We start from the raw sequence: 19,357 nt of genomic DNA, 5'->3' as shown, positions 1-19,357 counted from the left end.
CTCTTGGTATTGCAGGGCTTTGTGGTGGTAGGAGTGTGGGTCACTATTTCTTAGATGGAGCCTTTGATGTATAGAGAGAATTGGCCTAATTCAGCTGTGCAGGCATTGTTTGTGGTTTTTCTGTGTATCTGTACGATATTTTTGCAGAACTCCAAATGCATAATTTCTATTGGGTGTTGTGCTGGTAGGTAAGGGTAAGGTAAGGTAATTTATTTTTTTCAGTGTCATGCACCAAAAAAGGTGCCCAGCCCTCATGGGCTTATAAGACACTACAAACAACAGACACAAAACAAGTCAGGAGCAAACACCAAGATACAAAGACAGCGAAAGAAACAAGGTCATACATGACAAACTCAAATCAAATACTGAGGTCTCAGACCTGCTTACTAAAATGATATCACAAACCTTAAGCATATCTAAGGCACATCGCTATCTTTTAACACATCAAATAAAGAGTGACCTTGTGTGCTGCTGATAGGCATTTGACACAAATTGAGCTAAAAGAAACACTTTGTCTGTAAACAGGTATCTAAGTCTACATTCATCAGACATGGAGAATAAATCCAAACAATCATCAGACATTTTAAGAAAAAGCCTGTGTCTGAAATCATGATACAAAGGACAATAGAACAGAAAATGTATTTCATTTTCAACCTCCCCCAAATCACACAAACGACACTTTCTATTTTCTTCAGGAATTGAACGGAATTGACCAGTTTCCACTGCCAGAGGCAAGATACCACATCTCAGCTGGGCACAAACAGACCTCTGTTGTAACATTCTGGGTTCTATTATGTTATTTCCTGTTTTATTTTTTAACGCTACCTCTTGTGTCTTTTCAGTTTCCTGTGTTTTCCCGCCCCTCATCAACTGCACCTGAGGCCACTCACTCACCTGCCCCTGATTCCCCTCCTTGCCATCCTTGTGTATTTATACCCCCACCAGCTCCACATGTCTCTGCCAGATTGTCTCTATTGTCTGTGACGCTGCTTTGTGCTGTTATAGGCCTCATGTTTCCTTTTGGACTTTGCCAATTTATGGGATTATAGTTTTGTGCCTTTTTACCCTGTCTGTTTTTGTTTGCCTTTTTTGGACTCCCTGTGTTTGTATTTTTTTGACTTCAGTAAAGACAGTGGTTTTCATTTGAACCTCACTCTGCCTCCTGTGTGTTCTCTGCACCTGTGTCTCAACTTCCCAGAGTTGTTACATCTGTGTTCAAGTCAGATTAAGGGTGACATAGTGCTCAGGGCGATAAATACATTTAATCATACTATACATTCTCAAGTTAGGTTTACACAAGAATTTCTTCTGACCATCTCTGTTTATGATTTTCAAATAGAGGACTCCACACTTCACTACCATATAGGATGATTGGTTTAACGACAGACTGGAACAATTTAAGACAGACTCAAATTGGAATTTGAATGTAAACTTGACCTTTTATATAGAATGCCCTGTGTGTGTTTTCTCTCTCAGTCCATTTATTGCTGGGTTAAAACTTCCAGTGGAACTGATTTTCAATCCTAAATAATTATAATCTGTTATCTTGTCCAATTTGTGTTTTCCCAGTGTGAAGCTATATGTGTTTCCCTAAGATCTGGTACTATTTTGAAAAATCTGAAAAATCTTTTGTCTTTGTTCACATTTACTGCCAGGGCCCAGGTCTGACAGTACTGCTCCAGGAGGTCCAGGTTCTGCTGTAAACCCTGTTGACTTCTCCAGGATGGTGGCCAGAAATGTTGAATAGAGTGGGACTCATACAACAACCATGTCTCACTGCACGCTTCTGAGAGAAAAGATGTGTCCTTTTGTTGCCAACTTTTATCCTGCGCTTACTGTTTGAGTACATTGATTTGATTATGTTATATGTTTTACCCCCTACACTGGACTCAATAACTTTGTAAAATAGACCATTGTGCTAAATTGAATCGAAAGCCTTTTTGAAGTCTATGAAAGATTTTGTTCCTGTTATTAACACAGAATCTGAGGGGCAAAAGCCAAGCATTTTTTTCACTGCATCGCTGAAAATAAAGAATCCCAAAAAAGTTTCCCTCTCGGTGTTACCCTACTTTTGTTCACCAAACAGACAACAACTCGACTCCTCATGGACGCACTCGCCCTCACTCGTGTTTATGATGGTGTATGTTATTTAACGGGTCACCGCCAGGGGCCGACAAAGGACACACGATGAACACTGAAGACAGCATGAAGCTGAAAATGAAACAGAAAGCGGAGAGCAGACAGACAGACTGACTGCACTGTGTTCAGACAAACAACAAAGTGTTGGAGCTACAGCTGTACAGAGCTCCGCAGGATGGAGGTACGTCCTATAGATTTACATTTAAAACTCACCTCAAGACGTGAACCGATGTGAGATATGACAGCAGGAGTAGATTGTAGGTTTCTAGGTTTGACCTCCGAGTTACACGTAGTGTTGTTGTTCGGCTGAAGAGGAAGCAGGACATGTTGCGATGTGTTTTATATTTGCTTTATATTTGATGTGTATTTGATGTGTATTTGATGTGTAAAGCAGACTACAGTGTTTGATTTTACACCGAGAGAAGTTAGTGCGCCACAAAACTGCTGAAGAAGACTTCCGGGTTGGGTGGCAAAACTTGGTGTGTGTGTGTGTGTGTGTGTGTGTGTGTGTGTGTGTGTGTGTGTGTGTGTGTGGATTTACGAGAGATGCAGTGAATTAGAGATGAAATGTGGACAGTAATATTTGCACGTTTTATCATAACTATATTATTATAATCGAATTTTCTTCACCTGTAATATTGTTACATTTGTTTGGGACAGAATATATAGAGTTTATAGTTACAAAGACTGGAATACCCGTTTTCCTAAATTGTCTCCTAATTTTTCTGTAATGGTATTTATATTACTAGTCAATTTTGTTTACATAATAATAAGAATAAGAATAAGAATAGTAATTATAGGGATAGTTCACCCAGAAATGAAATTTCAGTCATTATCTACTCACCCTCCTAAAGCCCCAACATGTCAAAGTGACTAAAGAAATGTTATTAAACCATGTTTCAGTTCAAGTACATGTGCACACCATCTGAAGTGGGTGCGTGTGGTGTGATGGTGTGCAGATGGCATGTCAGGACGGACTTTGATCAGAACAGATGAGCAGTATTTATTCTGTTGTTTTAATCTTTGAAAACTGGTCACCATTCACTTCCATTGTTTGGGAGATTCTGCAACACTGTTTTCCTGTGAAACTCCAGCAGGCTAACAAAATTAACCTGACCCTCAGACAACATGAGGGTTAGCAGATAATGACTGAATTTTCATTGTTGGGTTAGGGTTAGGGCAAGCAGCATTGGACAGGCCCTCACACCTCTGTCCTAGTTGAGATGTGCGGCAACTATGACTTAAGTGTCTGATTGGCATGTAGATGTCTTCATGCCAAAACTCTGCTATTAACATACACAGAGGTTGTAGGAACTTTCTGTGTTTTGTTGAAGTTTGACATGCCATCGGGGCAACGCAATTTGAGAAAATGTGGAAAACAGCATTATCAACATTTTAAGGCTTTTCTGACCACATTTGAGTTTGATATGGTCAGCCTGTTTTGAGGAGCACATCAAAGTCTAAAACATGTCATTTCCTGTTGCCAGCAGGCGGCGCTACAACTATGACTGAATACTGTCATGTAGATGTGTTCAGGAAGAATCTTAAGAATCCAATAGGGTCCTCACACCACTTTTAGTTTACAAAGTGCTTTCACAGACAAAGCAAAAGATTTTATGCCGCAGCAGCAGTGAATGTCCAGCTACATTATCTGAATAATTGTTATCATAATCAGAGTATGTCAGGTGGACAAAACAAAAACCCTCTGGTAAATGTGAATAAAAGAGTGGCTGTTGGTGCAAACACTTTCACAACACTGATACTCAGGCTGCACAGTTAATTGAAATAAGGGGTACACAATATGGTAAAAATTCATATTGTGATTATTTTGACTGACATTGTGATTGCAATATGTGATAATATTAGTGGGAGTGATGATTTTTGCATTTCATTAACTAACTATTAAAATCATGATGATGTGACATTTGTTAAAGTCTGTACCAAACAGCACTTGGAGAACAAGATTTGTGGGCCAGAGCATCTCTGCAGTATTACAGTGCTTCATTATAATGCTGCTTCATTAAACATAAAAAAACAGACATTAAACATGTCTGTTTTACAGGGTTCTACAATTTGGATATTGCACTTGGTCATAGTGCGATTTACATAATATTGTGATTAAATGTGCAGCGCTAATTTATATATTGGCCAAGTGCAATGTCCAAATCACAGGACCTACAATTTTTAGATCGAGTTTAAATACGTGTCAAACAGAGTTATAATGTTGTACTGTAGTGCTGCACAGATGCTCTGACCTACAAATCTGCTTCTCCAGATTTAAGACATGTTTTTCCAGAGAAAATAAAAAATGTAATGCAAAACTTATCATTCACACTAATTGCTAATCATATTGCAACATCTGTCAAAATTATTGTGTTATGTTAACCATGTCATGTAGCCCTGTCTGATACACAGGTTTGTATGATTTTTATTGCACGTCTCTTCATTTTGCTTTCTCTCTTTTAATGTCCAGCTCAGACATTTTAGACCAGTCATTCCCAAACACACAAAATGTCACATTTTTTCATTTCACAGCATAATTGTAGTGAGCAGCCATTTTATTTGTTAACGTTTCTAATCCAATAACAATATTATTGAATTAATTTGTCAAAAAATAGAAAGTTTACCAGTGCTTGAGCAGTATTCCTGCCTTTTTATACAGGGGTCCGTTGGGTAAAGCTAACCCTTTTTATGCCTGATTAAATGATGTTTTTGTAAAAAATCTGACAGAGTTGATGGAAATCTGGGACACAACTTTAAGGGGCCATCATTTTCATTACATATATTCATTACATTCCATAAAATCGATATTAAAACAGATTTGTGCACCTTTGTTATCAGCAGGTATTGCTAGTTTTAGTTTTTGAAGTCTTTCTTCAAAGTTGTGAATTCTTGTCTGGAAACATTTGATAAATTACATATATTTCATATAATTCAATTTTTTGGTGGGACAGAATCTGTCCCAGTTCTCAAGAATGGGTGAACTACATATCATATAGTATATAGTTGTAGTTGTGTAGCTAATAGCTAACTCTACTGTCTGTCTGTTTGCAGTTTATCACAAATTTGACTGTCATCATTGATGAAGCTGACTTCAAAGACCCTGGAAGATTAATGAAGTTTCTTCAGTCATACAGTGCCGAGAGAAATGGTTCCAGCTACAAGGTGAGAGGAACCTTTGAGGAAATAGAGAAACTTTCAGTCAAACTGTTAGATGTGAAGCGTCACATTAACTCCAGTCCTGCCTCACGTGATGGACAGGCTTTAGTTCGATCCAGGTCTGTGGAGGTGTCTGCTGCTGTCATGGATTACATGGAGCAGAAGTGTGAAAACCAGCTGGACAGAATCAGAGGGAACTCTTATGTCATTGAGACATGGCCTGACCTCAGAACAGTGCACAATAAAGCAGGTAGCACAGTCCAGGTGACCTTCAGACCAAGTGGTGTCTCTGTGGAGCCCGTTCACGGTGACTTTGTCAGACAGAGATTCATCACATTCTACCAGAGGATGGCCTCTGACCTGCAGGTCACGTCTGTCCCTGTGGATCCACATGAGCACATAGACCTGCAGAGGTTGTTTCCAATCTTGCTGTTTAAACCCAGCCTCAGAAAACATGAAGTGACTGTCACCGGGCCATTCATGCATGTTGCTAAATTGAAAGAGTTCCTTTTACAAAATACACAAAGCTTGAGCAGGAGTCCCGCGAGAAAAGTTCCAGCAGTTGCTCCCATCGGCAGAGCTATGGTTCCATTACCTCCACACAGCAAAGATCCTGAAGATGAACCATGTCCAATCTGTATGGAACCGATCATAACAGCAAAGAAGAAGACTCTAACGTGCAAACACTCATTCTGCAGAGACTGTCTGGAAAAAGCCTTTGAATACAAGCCTGTCTGTCCAACATGTGGACAGTTGTATGGCATTTTGACAGGGACACAACCTGAGGGAGGCAAAATGAACATCACCAAAAGCTCTTCATCCCTGCCTGGTTATGAGAAATATGGAACAATAATCATCCACTATTACATTCCAAGTGGCATCCAAAAGGTAAGAGCACACACGACACACACAACACACACACAACACACTTACCAGCTGATGCGTCGAAGAGCAAGACAGAGTGTCTGTGAACCTCCCTGTATTAGGCTTTGACTTAGTTTCCAGTTTTGCTCATGTTGACACTCACACACTCCTGTCTATAAGCTAAGTCTGTATAAAGCAATAATAAACATGTATTCTGAGTTTGTCACAAGTATGTACAGTATCTCACAAAAGTGAGTACACCCCTCACATTTCTGCAAATATTTAATTATATCTTTGCATGGGACAACACTGAAGAAATGACACTTTGATACAATGTGCAGTTGTCCCCTCAAAATAACTCAACACACAGCCATTAATGTCTAAACCGCTGGCAACAAAAGTGAGTACACCCCTACGTGAAAATGTCTAAATAGGGCCCAAAGTGTCAATATTTTGTGTGGCCACCATTATTTTCCAGCACTGCCTAACCCTCTTGGGTGTGGAGTTCACCAGAGCTTCAGAGGTTGTTACTGGAATCCTCTTCCACTCCTCCATGATGACATCACGGGGCTGGTGGATGTTAGAGACCTTGCGCTCCTCCACCTTCCGTTTGAGGATGCCCCACAGATGCTCAATAAGATTAAGATTAAGAAGCAATAGGGTTTAAGTCTGGAGACATGCTTGGCCAGTCCATCACCTTTACCCTCACCTTCTTTAGCAAGGCAGTGGTTGTCTTGGAGGTGTGTTTGGGGTCGTTATCATGTTGGAATACTGCCCTGCGGCCCAGTTTCTGAAGGGAGGTGATCATGCTCTGCTTCAGTATGTCACAGTACATGTTGGCATTCATGGTTCCATCAATGAACTGTAGCTCCCCAGTGCCAGCAGCACTCATGCAGCCCCAGACCATGACACTCCCACCACCATGCTTGACCATAGGCAAGACACACTTGTCTTACACTTGTCTAACCCTCACCTGGTTGCCGCCACACACACTTGACACCATCTGAACCAAATAAGTTTATCTTGGTCTCATCACACCACAGGACATGGTTCCAGTAATCCATGTCCTTAGTCTGCTTGTCTTTAGCAAACTGTTGATGCTTTCATGTGCATCATCTTCAGGCTTCCTTCTGGGATGACAGCCATGCAGACCAATATGATGCAGTGTGTGGCGTATGGTCTGAACACTGACAGGCTGACCCCCCACCCCTTCAACCTCTGCTGCAATGCTGGCAGCACTCATATGTCTATTTTCCAAAGACAACCTCTGGATATGACGCTGAAAACGTGCACTCAACTTCTTTCATTGACCATGGTGAGGCCTGTTCTGAGTGGAACCTGTCCTGTTAAACTGTTGTATGGTCTTGGTCACCGTGCTGCAGCTCAGTTTCAGGGTGTTGGCAATCTTCTTAAAGCCTAGGCCATCTTTATGCAGAGCAACAATTCTTTTTTTCAGATCCTCAGAGAGTTCTTTGCCATGAGGTGCCATGTTGAACTTCCGGTGACCAGTATGAGAGAGAGTGAGAGCGATAACACTAAATTTAACACACCTGCTCCCCATTCACACCTAAGACCTTGTAACACTAATGAGTCACATGACACTGGGGAGGGAAAATGGCTAATGGGGCCCAATTTGGACATTTTTACCTAGGGGTGTACTCACTTTTGTTGCCAGCAGTTTACACATTAATGGCTGTGCGTTGAGGGGACAGTAAATTTACACTGTTATACAAGCTGTACCCTGACTACTTTACATTGTATCAAAGTGTCATTTCTTCAGTGTTGTCCCATGAAAAGATATAATTAAAATGTAAAAATGTGAGGGGTGTACTCACTTTTGTGAACTACTGTAAAATTAGAAGGGATGTGCGCAATTAGTCGACTACACAAGTAAATGTTGCCACCCTCACTAGTCAGTACCAGAAATACTAGTCAGCTAAACTGTTCAGCAACATTTTATTCATGTACAATGCCTATAAATTGTTCCCTCCAAGGGGTTATGCAGCTGCCTGCCACTAGACAGGGCTGCAGCCCCATCAGATGACAGCCCCTCTCATCCAGCACGTATGCCCCAATGGGCCACCCAACCCTAGATGTTGTAATCAGCAAAGTTGGACAGATGACAACTCGGTTTGGCAGTGTTTTGATATAGAAATCGAAAGACAGTTGAATGTAGACTGACAGAATAACCGCTCGACTGGAGCAACATGTGACCACATTCAGCACAGATGCAAACACTAACCTGCAAGCAGTTGATGAACATATATTAGGGGTGCAACGGATCGCAGTTGAACCGTGTTCCGTACGGATCGTTCTCTACAGTTCGGCACTCATGTGATCCATGGACCACATGTGAGCATCATAGTTTTACTGTCACTGTTACTTTTGTGTAAGTAATAATACCCAGTGGTGGACAAAGTACTCAACCCCAGTACTTGAGTCAAAGTATAGATACTCCTGGTCAAATATTACTCAACTACAAGTGAAAGTTGCTCAGTCAAAATTTTACTCAAGTGAAAGTATTAGAGTTCTTGCTTTTAAAACTACTTAAGTATTCAAAAGTACATTTTTTTAAAAATATTTAAATATTCAAAAGTACAAATTACAAAGTACATTTTCTACTATCAATACATGCTGTATTCTTTTCATGATGCATTTACAGAAGCTTGTAACTCTCTGAAACCATCTAATGATGCATTGATGCTTGTAGAACCACTCTGCTACACAAAGTCTATAGAAACACCTATAAAAACTTCAGCGTAGAAAGTGACAGTTATTGTCAATTTCTGATGTAACTTTATTAAAATCACATCATGAAAATTAGCTTGAAGCCAACTGTAAGGAGTTCTCCAAGTCTGTTAAATAACTGAGACTTCTTTCTGTCTTCAGAGGCAGTATATATACATGAATTATGTGGTATTTTTCACCCCGATAAAAACAATCCAACTTTAAAAGCTACCTGGAACAATTAATAATTATAATAACATCTTGAGATTTCATTTTGTCTTTCTCCTGCCGTCACCATTACTGCTTTTTGTTTGAATGACAGAGGGACAACTTGCTTGTTCTTGTTACAGTGCGCCTGGATGATGTATTTCCACTTTTACATCAATCCAGAGGAGCTACTGTGATTGGTTTTCTTTTGTGAGGAACACAGCATGTGACCAACTGCATTTTAGAAAAGAAAAACACCAACAGCTGACTTCAAAGCTCAGTCGAAAAGTAACAACAACCTTCCTAGAAATGTAGTGGAGTCAAAAGTACAATATTTGTCTTTGAAATGCAGTGGAGTGAAAGTAATAAGTTTCCAAAAAAAAACAAATACTCAAGTAAAGTACAGATACTCAAAAAATGTACTTAAGTACAGTATTCAAGTAAATGTACCTCACTACTGTCCACCACTGATAATACCTGAAATCTCAATGCAGAGTTGCAGTGAAAAGACAGGACAGATGCTGCTGTGTGCAGCTCATCTCTGTGAAGAGCAACTGATTTAAAAGCCGTCACATCACCTTGAGTGAAATCCAGACCATAACTTTTTTCACTAATGTAACTATGCTATCACCAAAGAAACAGATCATAAAACTGTGATGTTCATTGAAACTTTGGTGATATCAGCTGTCTTAACTTCTACACAGCTCCTCTCTGCTCACCGGTGCAGCTCTGTCTCGCCCCGTCTGTGACACAGTGCGTCTGCTGATTGATTACTCATGACTTCTAACCAATCAGATGTGCTGTGCCGTAGGCGGGACATTGAGCCAGACTACAGAGCGTACTTGTGTATTATACTGTACAGTGTATAATGATCTAATATATGTATAGTATATACATAGTACAGCACTGTATAAGTTTAAAGTTTTCAATATTATTACCATTATCATTACTATTATCATTATTATTATATTACATAACTATGGTGATAATTACAGAGAGACAAAGATCAAAGACAAGTGCATTTTTAAAATAATTTAACCCTAATCCCACCACTTTTTTCTTTTTTGCTGATCCGAAAAATGATCCAATCCGTCACTCAAAACCATGATATGATCCAAACCGTGAGGTGTTTGATCCGTTGCAGCCCTAACATATATACATACATATATCTATACAACTATACAACTGCAGTGTGTGTGTGTGTGTGTGTGTGTGTGTGTGAGCTAAAAACCTTGGAAAAGAATGGTCTTGCACAGCTATTTCCGTGTGTTGCCACTCTGCATGAATGAATGAGGCATCTTCTCTGTTCGCTCTTGCCACATCCAATATGGCGGCAACGTTGATGTATGATTCAGCACTCAATGCGGCGTCTGCGTATATATGTCTATGTTGCTAAAGTTAGCCACACTGTGTGTCAGGCTGGCAGCTAATGTCAGCTCTGGTTAAACAGTGTTGTTTGCCTGTAAACACTGTGATCCTTTTCAGTCTTAAAAGGTGAAGTGTTGTTGTCCTGTTTTTTAGGATAATGTGCAATGTTTGTGCCACATATTTCACCACCATTTAAAATATGATTTGGTGGTCGTAGACTGTGATTTAAAGTTTCAAATAGCTCTTAATACATACAGTATTTTTTCAGACAGTAATAAATAAATTAAATTGCGATCAATTTTAACTGCTTTCTGAGTGTTTTCTTATTGTTAGACTAGTTGACTAATCTAAATTAAAATTTGCATTTAAACAACAGGGAAATTAGTCACCAGGAACATCCCTAAAAAATAGGTCTCAAAAAAGCACATCCTCTCCACTGAAACATGGACGCACCATCTAGCTGTTTTATTGGACATGTCCCGACATGTTTGATCCACTAGAGCCAGAGGACGATGACCTGTCAACTCATTGGAGAACTCACTGGAGAATCAGTCAGCAACAGGATGGTATTTAACAATAGGATGGTAATGTCGGGTTGTTGGAACTGAAGTGAGCAGGAACTGCCTGCTGATTTGGACTGAGAGTCACTGACTGGCCGTATTTTCAGTTGTGAGTCGATTTGTGAGGGTTATATTTAGGGATGTCTCGATACAACTTTTTCACTTCCGATATGATACCGATATTGCAGCCTTGCATATTGGCCGATACCAACATCGATCTGATACGATATCAGCACGAATCATACATACTTTTATTACTTATTTTGTAGTGTGGAATGTTAGAAAAGGCTTGATCAAGTGATGTTACTCAAACAGAGAACAATAGTGAGCAACCAGAGTCACCTATGGATAGAAGTGCTGGAGCGGAAAATGGACTGCTTATCGGAGTGCTTATATCAGAGATTTTAGATGCAGTCCGATAAAATCCTTGGCTGATATCGGACCGATATCCGATATCAATATCGGATCGGGACATCCCTAGTTATATTAGGGGACTATGACTCTGTTGTGTCACCAAGCCATGTTTCAGGACCATCCAAACAATCTTGAACACAGAAACTGTGAACCACAGTTTAATGGTCTAACTCCACTGTTCGGCACTACATAGTTCATAAATAGACTTTAAGATTATCATGATGATCTGTTCTAAATAGCTACCGAACTGAAAAACAATTATGAACAATCATCATTTGAAACACTTTATTTGTTTGAGAGGCGCAGTTTAATAAGGTCAAAAAAGGACAAAAATAAAGTTGGTAAAGCTTGTGCCCCATGTACTGAGGCTGTGCATCCTCTGCAGTGGCCATGGGTTTGACCCCTGCCTGCAGCCCTTTGCTGGGTGTCATCTGCCCACTCTCTCTTCCCCTTACATTGCATATCTATCTATGGTGTCAGAGAGTGATGGTGAATGCATGCTGAGCAAAGGAAAAAGTGAGCAGTGAAGCTGTCAGTATGGCAGTAAATGTACAGTTTAGGTTTCAGTTTGTCAGTGAATAAAAGCTGCAGCTTCTCAAGGCAGAGTTCCTGAGTGTTTGCTGTTTCCTCACTGTGAGAATAGCATTGCTATGACCATCAGCTCTGCCTACGATGATGGAGTACTACTGTACAGTGGTGTACAGTTGAGTTTAGGGCTGCAACTAACAACTGTTTGGATAGTTGATTAGTCAACAATTATTTAAACAGTTAATCTGTGAGTTGCCCAAAACAATACAGGTTGTAGGGTTTTGTCTGGAAGGCAACCCCAGACCCGCAAAAGATTGCTGGACTTTTAGCAAACCAAAGGTTCCCTTCCAGACGCGACTCACAGAGAGGAGCGCAAGAACAGCAATTCATAGCAGCCCATATTTTAATTGTGTTGAGTCGCCAGAAATGCATGAATATGTGGGAAACACTGACAATCAAGCCATTTTTTTTTTTTCGTGATTCTGGAATCTTGCATGAAGGTACAGACAGAGTTGTCATCCACATGTCCAATGTGCCTCCTCTTCAAATGTTCGTGCATTACAGATGTGCTCCCACGATAAGCAAGGTCCGCCTCACAAATCTTGCTAGTAATCCTTTTCTTTGCCACACTGAGGGTGAAATGCTTCAGTGATTCATTTTGCTCTGGTTTGTTTACCTGTTGCTTCTTGGTCACAACTGTGCAAGTGCACGTCTCTGCAGAGTTGGGAAGGAACGGGAAGATGGCTCACTTGATACTTCCATTAGCTCCAGAAAAACATTGTTTAGTTCAGCTCCACTGCATTAAAAGCACAATTGAATTGTCGAAAATTAAATTTGTTGGCAACTAATTTTGTCATTGATTTTTGTTGACTACATCAGTTGTTTGTTGCAGCCCTAGTGGAGTTGAGCCAGTTACACAAATGCAGCCATAATTCCCCGTATCCCCGTACAATGTTAGGAAGGTGTAAAATTATGAAAAAATAGATGCCACTTTACCCACCCTCACCCTCTCCTGTGTGTGCAGGAGGAGCATCCTAACCCCGGTCAGCCATATGATGGTGTGTCCCGTACAGCCTACCTCCCAAACTCCTCAGAGGGCCAGAGGATCCTGAAATTGCTGAGGATAGCCTTTAATCAGAGACTCATCTTCACTGTGGGTCGCTCCACCACCAGCGGCAGGAACAACACAGTTACATGGAATGATATTCACCACAAAACCTCAATACATGGAGGACCAACTCAGTAAGGCAACACTACATTTTATTGATGTACATTAATTACCCATTAATTTACCTGCATTTACCCCAGTTTGTGCCTCTCATGTCATCATTTCCACATTTTAGACCAGAGTGGTGATTGTATTCATGTGTGACATTTTCCTTTATTCCCCTAATGGAGCAGGATGTTTAACTGTGTGTTTGATGTGTTCATAACCTACTGCGACACAAAAACTTCCTTTGCTAACAATGAATTGGTGTGTATTTATTCCTTTTTTACACCTACAGTTGTGGTCAAAAGTTTCCATACACTTGTAAAGAGCATGAATATCATGGCAGTCCTGAGTGTCCAATGATTCCTGTAACTCTTAATTTTCTGTGATGGAATGATTGAAACACGTGTCTTTGTCACAAAAAAAAAACCAATCATGCAATTTGGTTCTTTAATAAATTTATTACAGGTCTTCTGGAAATATTATAAAATCAATTTTCACCTCAGTGCTCTTTTAGTAGCCATCCACAAGCTTCTGGATAAATCTTTGACCACTCCTCTTTAGAATTTCAACTAAATTTGTTGGCTTTCTGACATGGACTTGTTTCTTCAGCACAGTCCACAGGCTCTACATGGCGTTTAAGTCAGGACTTTGGGAAGGGCAGTCTAAAACCTATTACCACTTTTGATGTGTGTTTGGGGTCATTGTCTAGGTTTTGTGTTCTTAGGGCTAAGGGTATTAACTATTTCTGGTCTTTTTGGACAAATAGCTCAATGTTTGTTTTATCTGACCACAGAAGTTTCCTCCAGAAGGCCTTTTCTCTGTCCATGTGATCAGCAGAAAACTTCAGTTGAGCCTTAAGGTGCTGCGTCTGGACCAAAGACTTCCTTCTTGCTCAGCCCGGCAATGTAAAGCACACCTGACTGTGCACACTGACACCTGTGTTCCAGTACCTTCTAATTCACTGCAGACCTGCTTTTTGGTGATTCTTGGTTGACTCCTGACCATCCTGACCAACTGTCTGTCAGCAGCAGGTGATATCTTGGGTTTCTTCCTGATCATGGCAGTGACACAGCTGTACCATGCACTCTGTACTTACAAACAGTTGTTTGCACAGTTGATTTTGGGATCTGTAGCTGCTTTGAAATGGGTTCAGAAGGCTTTCCTGACTTGTTCAAGTCAGTTATTCCCTTCTACTTTTTCAGATTTCTGCTGAGCTCCTTGGACTTTCTCATCATAGCGTTTGAGTCTAATGAGTGAATCAAATGGGCTATTTAAGTAGGCTCAGAGAAATCATCTGCAGTCGATCATAATCATTCACAAGAAGGTAAGAGGCCATGGAACTAAGAAAATTTGATCAACACAACTTTTTACATTACCAAAACTGACAATTCAAGCTGCTGTATGAGTATTTTTGACCCAGTAGATTCTGTCATATTTCCAGAAGACCTGTAATAAATCTATGAAAGAAGCAAAATGCATGATTGTTTTTTGTGATAAAGACACGCTTCAGTCATTCTATCATAGAAAATTAAAGCTCTAGTAGGTGACATTTTTTGGTGTAATTGAGAAATAATTTCATAAAAACCTTTCAACATATTCTATATCAGGTGTTCTGAGAGAGAACTAGACTTCTGCTCCTCCTCTATGGCTCTGTTTTCAGCATTTAGAGAATCTGCCCCGTGACGGTAGACTTAAACCAATCACTGGTCTTTTAGGACCTGGGGGACGACTCCTACTAGTGCAGCTGTGTGTGCGTGTTCCTTTAGTGAGACCCTGAATCAATGATAGAAACTACTGCAGGAAAAGTTGCTATAAAATGGCATTATGATAAAGAGAAAAGAGCCTAATGAGCAACATGCTTAACCCAGGACTTTGTCAGCTCACTCGGTTACTTTTAAGTTCACCTTCAGTTTTCATTCATGTGTATCGTGGAGCTTTGCTGAGTGCCGAGAGGACCAGGCAGAGCTGAGACACAGAACCAACAGACAGCTGCTCAGAGCCGGAGAGCTCTTCAGAGGAGGGTCTGCAGCAGACTGGCATTTCTGGAGGAAAAACACCGGAGTTGCTATGATGACAGCTACTTTACTGGCAGGACATGAGCTCAGAGTGTATGTTTCAAACTTTTGGGATTAAAAAGAGGATTTATCTTCACTCCTGCTTCAACCTTCTGCAGCAATAACGAAGAAATCATAGAGCCAGAGGAGAGCTCAGAGTTTGTTTTGTAAACTTTAGGGATTAAAAAGTGGATTTACCTCCATGCTTGCTTGTAAACCTGTGTGCAGCAGCACCATGGAGGAGCTGACCACACTGTTATTCTTTTGTACTGACATTTTTGTCCACAAGTGAAACCGTGTTGCTGCTGAGTTACACTTTCATGACCGCTTATATCATGGCGAGCTGTGCCCGAGATGAACCTGCGAGTCTGACTCGTCTCCAAGCAGACTGTGGTCACATTGTGCTGATCACGGCCCAACGGTGGTGAACCTCCTTTCTGTCCCTCCAACAAGTGAGTGTTGTGATACTGAGCTCATGTGTGCAGGAGAGCAGAGAGAAAAAGACATTTTTAAAGTGTTCAGCTCTTCACACTGAATCTTTATGTTTTTAAATGTAGTTTCTCTCCTCTGTTGGTGTTTTTTACTGTCAGGTGTCTGTTTTATTACACACAGTTGATGTCTGTTGGTCTGTGCTTTCTCACGATAGCCTCAGTAAACTGTTGCCTGCGCTCATGAAGGGTGTGCTGCTTGTCCAGTGGGAGGAGCTCAGAACACAGAAAACCAAACCTAACTCAGATGAGACTCAAAAATCAACTATTTTCAGGCTTTCTACATACTGCAGCTTTAAAAGTTATAGGAACGATTGGAGACTCAAAACTGACGTGATACACATACTCTTTACAAGTGAATGTAAACTTTTGACCACAAGTGTATGTTATCATGGCAAAAGAAAGTTATTTATGTGAGCAAAATGTAATCATCAGTACACAAGTCTGATATACAGGAGGCACACTACCAGGTTAACACACACTAACAGTAGATTTTCATTGTTTCTGAAAATGTAACTGAGTGTCTGTGCTTGTTTTTGCAGTTATGGATACCCAGATCCTGATTATCTGAGCCGGGTACAAGATGAACTGAAAGTCAAAGGAATTAAATGAGTTACTTGAAGGTTTGTTGAGGTATAACTGTAGAGCTAAGATGATATATCTCAAAAAGTTGGGCACAAATGTTTGACATTCCAAAATACACAAAGTGGATGTGAGGGATTATGGGACAGAGGACTACAATCATCATCATCATTAATGTTATTTTAATGTAATTTAATGTTTGAGAAATAGAGACCAACTCATATTAGTCAATCATAGGTTCAACTGTATTTATTTTATTTTTAATTCTAATTATTTGATTTATTTTGTTTTACTTATGTTTTATATGATCTTGTTTGAAATCATTAAATGTGGAGAGATATTTGAAAATGAACAAGTCGGTTTTTCTTGGTCTGATTAATGTTGTTAAATATATTCTGATAGTTACTAATTACCCATTAATTAATTTAATTAAAATTTAAAACATGTATTCTGTAATCTAATCACAATATTAAAGTAACATGGATTACCTCAATATAAAAGTATGCTTAAATTATTTAGCCTAATATAGTGGTTTTAGGGCTGCAGCTACCTACAATTTTCATCATCGATTAATGGTTCAGTTATTTTCTTAATTAATCGATTTGTTGTTTGGTCCATAAAATGTCAGAAAATTGTGAAAAATGTTAATCAGAGCTCAGGATGATGTCTTCAAGTGTCATTTTGTCCACAAACTCAAAGACATTCAGTTTACTGTCAGCGAGGAGTAAAGAACCAGAAGAAATTCACATTTAAGAAGCTGAAATCAGAGAATGGGGACTTTTTTAATTTAAAAATGACTCAAAGGATCCTGTTACATGTAATCTGTTACTCCCCAAGTCTGGTGGTGAGGCAAAAAGCTGTCTTGTCCTGTCTGTCCAGTCACTGTGTTTTGTGTCACAGCACAGGTAGAACTGATTGAATGATTAGTTGTTAGGTGGATGGAGATTAAATTACCACTAAGCCTTTCAGCTGTCCCAGCTACCAACAGACCTCAACATGCACAAGAGGACAACAGGTCAGGATGTAGGACTACTTATCTCTTCCTCTGCTCACTCCACCATGTGGTGATTCTCTTCTCCTGTCGCCTGTAACATGACAATTCACACACCTTTTATTTTTTGTCATTGAGGACGTCTGAGGGATGTGACTGTTGTTACATGAGCTGTGTCTGTAAATGTCGTCCTGCAATGTTGTCCTCAGAGCAGTGATTGGTCCTTTAGATGGACAGTAGGTTGACAGCTGAATGTTGTCTGAAGGTTTGTTACATCATGTATGTCTTCAGTGGATTAAACTCCCCACTGTGTTTCAAGTTGGACTGTATTTGCCACATCACTGCACTCACTTCACTCCGACTGGACTGACTCTCACTCCAAACACAGGTGATGTCTGGAGAGGACGGCACGTGGACAGTTGCCATCGCAGTATGACAATGTTTGAGCCAAACTTTGGACTTCAGTGAACTGTGTAACTTCAAAAAAATTTGACTCATGTTTCCACGAGTCAAATTATTTGGCTCACAGGATAAACCCTTGACTGTGTCAAACATTTTGTTTTATTCTTGTGGGTTTGTTTTATATTTCTGACTAACTGACCATATTTGTGCCCTGTGTTGAATTGAGTGCACATCTGGAGATCCACCCAACCTTCATTATGGCCAAAAGAGATATGCCAGTGGTGGAAAGAGTACTGACAATCTGTACTCAAGTACAAGTACTGTTACATTACTAAAATATTACTCCGTTACAAGTAAAAGTGATGGTGTTAGAAAAATACTTAAAAAAGTACAAAGTACTCATCTCAAAAACTAAGAGTATTACTTACTTTGGTCTAACATTTTATGGTAAATAGGTGGTAACTGCCTAGTAATATATTTGAAATTTCATAGAAATTACCCCCAAATTTCATGGTTAAAAATGTGATAATTAGTAGATAATTAATTTCTAAGAAACTTCAAATATATTACTGAGGGAAATCAATGCATAATCTTACTTTTTAACCATTGAGGTTTAATAAAATATTAATAGAAGACATTCTTTTGTCTTTTTTTTTCTCATTTTAAGTTTTAGTTTCCCTACTCATTAAATGGCTACAAAAATGCAGCTGAAAGGTTTGGACATTAATTCAACTTATACTCAGCACTCAATGGTTTTGAAAGTAACTAAGTAGATTACATGGCGTAATAAGTACAAGTAAAAGTACAAACTTGAATATCTACTCACACATGTACCCCAAGTACCCCAAAAAACTACTTAATTACAGTATCTTGAGTATTTGTAATTAATTTTTTCTACACCTGAATAATAAATACATAGTTAGAGGATGTATATGCACATATGTATAAATAAGTATATATAAGTACACATGCACAAAATATTCACCTCCTGTGAGCTTTTTCATTCTTCATTTGTTTTTAACAGCAAATCACAGCAGATGAAATCAGGATGTTGAACTAGTTAACAGAAAAAAAACAAACTTCACATTTATGCACATAAATTACAAATTATTAACAATTATTAAAATACAAAATATTCATATCATAAATATTCACTTCTTTCAAGTCAGTGTTTAGTCGTAGAGGCAACTATGGCAGCAGAAACATCTATCAGCTCTGCACAGCTGACCACTTCCTCCACTCTTCTGTGAAAAACAGCTCAAACTATGGTTAATATTTCAACGATGCCTACGTATGGCAACAGTTTGGTGAAGGTAAGAGAAATACTGTAGTAACAGCTAATAAACTATGGTTAAGCTGAAAGCTGAGACATAAGCATGACTGACGTCATGTGGGCTTCTGTTAGTTGTGAAACTGATTGCTGTCATTAACACAGAGTTACACAGCGGTGGCTGCACATGGATGAACTTCAAGGTGCAGCAAGTGTTTCTGGAGAAAGATAGCTGATTGTTGAGTCTCATTCCAGCCCAAAGTGTATTTGATGAGCTGGGAATGAGACTAAACAACTAACCATCTTTCCCTGGAATCACTTTGTGTTTAGCCACAGTTTCCCACACAGCCAAGAGGCATGTAGAAGTCTTGTTTTCTCTCATATTATTTGA

The 19,357-nt window shown here is 39.6% G+C and overlaps 1 protein-coding gene across 1 annotated transcript; it reads left to right on the top strand.

Annotated features, from left to right (window-relative positions):
- The first annotated feature begins 2,195 nt into the window (after positions 1-2,195).
- Positions 2,196-16,627, top strand: LOC146320915 (E3 ubiquitin-protein ligase DTX3L). Its single transcript, XM_084729358.1, has 4 exons — positions 2,196-2,320; positions 5,194-6,186; positions 12,991-13,208; positions 16,264-16,627. Exons 1-4 carry the CDS (start codon positions 2,315-2,317, stop codon positions 16,331-16,333), a joined length of 1,287 nt encoding a protein of 428 aa, XP_084585484.1. The 5' UTR covers positions 2,196-2,314; the 3' UTR covers positions 16,334-16,627.
- Positions 16,628-19,357: the final 2,730 nt, after the last annotated feature.

Source organism: Lutjanus erythropterus, chromosome 10 (genome assembly GCF_056507025.1).
Source record: "Lutjanus erythropterus isolate fLutEry1 chromosome 10, fLutEry1.hap2, whole genome shotgun sequence".
NCBI lineage: Eukaryota > Metazoa > Chordata > Actinopteri > Lutjaniformes > Lutjanidae > Lutjanus > Lutjanus erythropterus.
Note: the sequence above shows the minus strand (reverse complement) of the source record. Positions and strands in the feature narration are given on the sequence as shown.

What these genes read in the sequence shown, in the direction of transcription:
- LOC146320915 (XM_084729358.1), top strand. An exon ending in TTCCAAGTGGCATCCAAAAG is followed by an intron (nt 6,187 to 12,990) that starts GTAAGAGCACAC and finishes CTGTGTGTGCAG; the next exon opens with GAGGAGCATCCTAACCCCGG. An exon ending in ATACATGGAGGACCAACTCA is followed by an intron (nt 13,209 to 16,263) that starts GTAAGGCAACAC and finishes TTGTTTTTGCAG; the next exon opens with TTATGGATACCCAGATCCTG.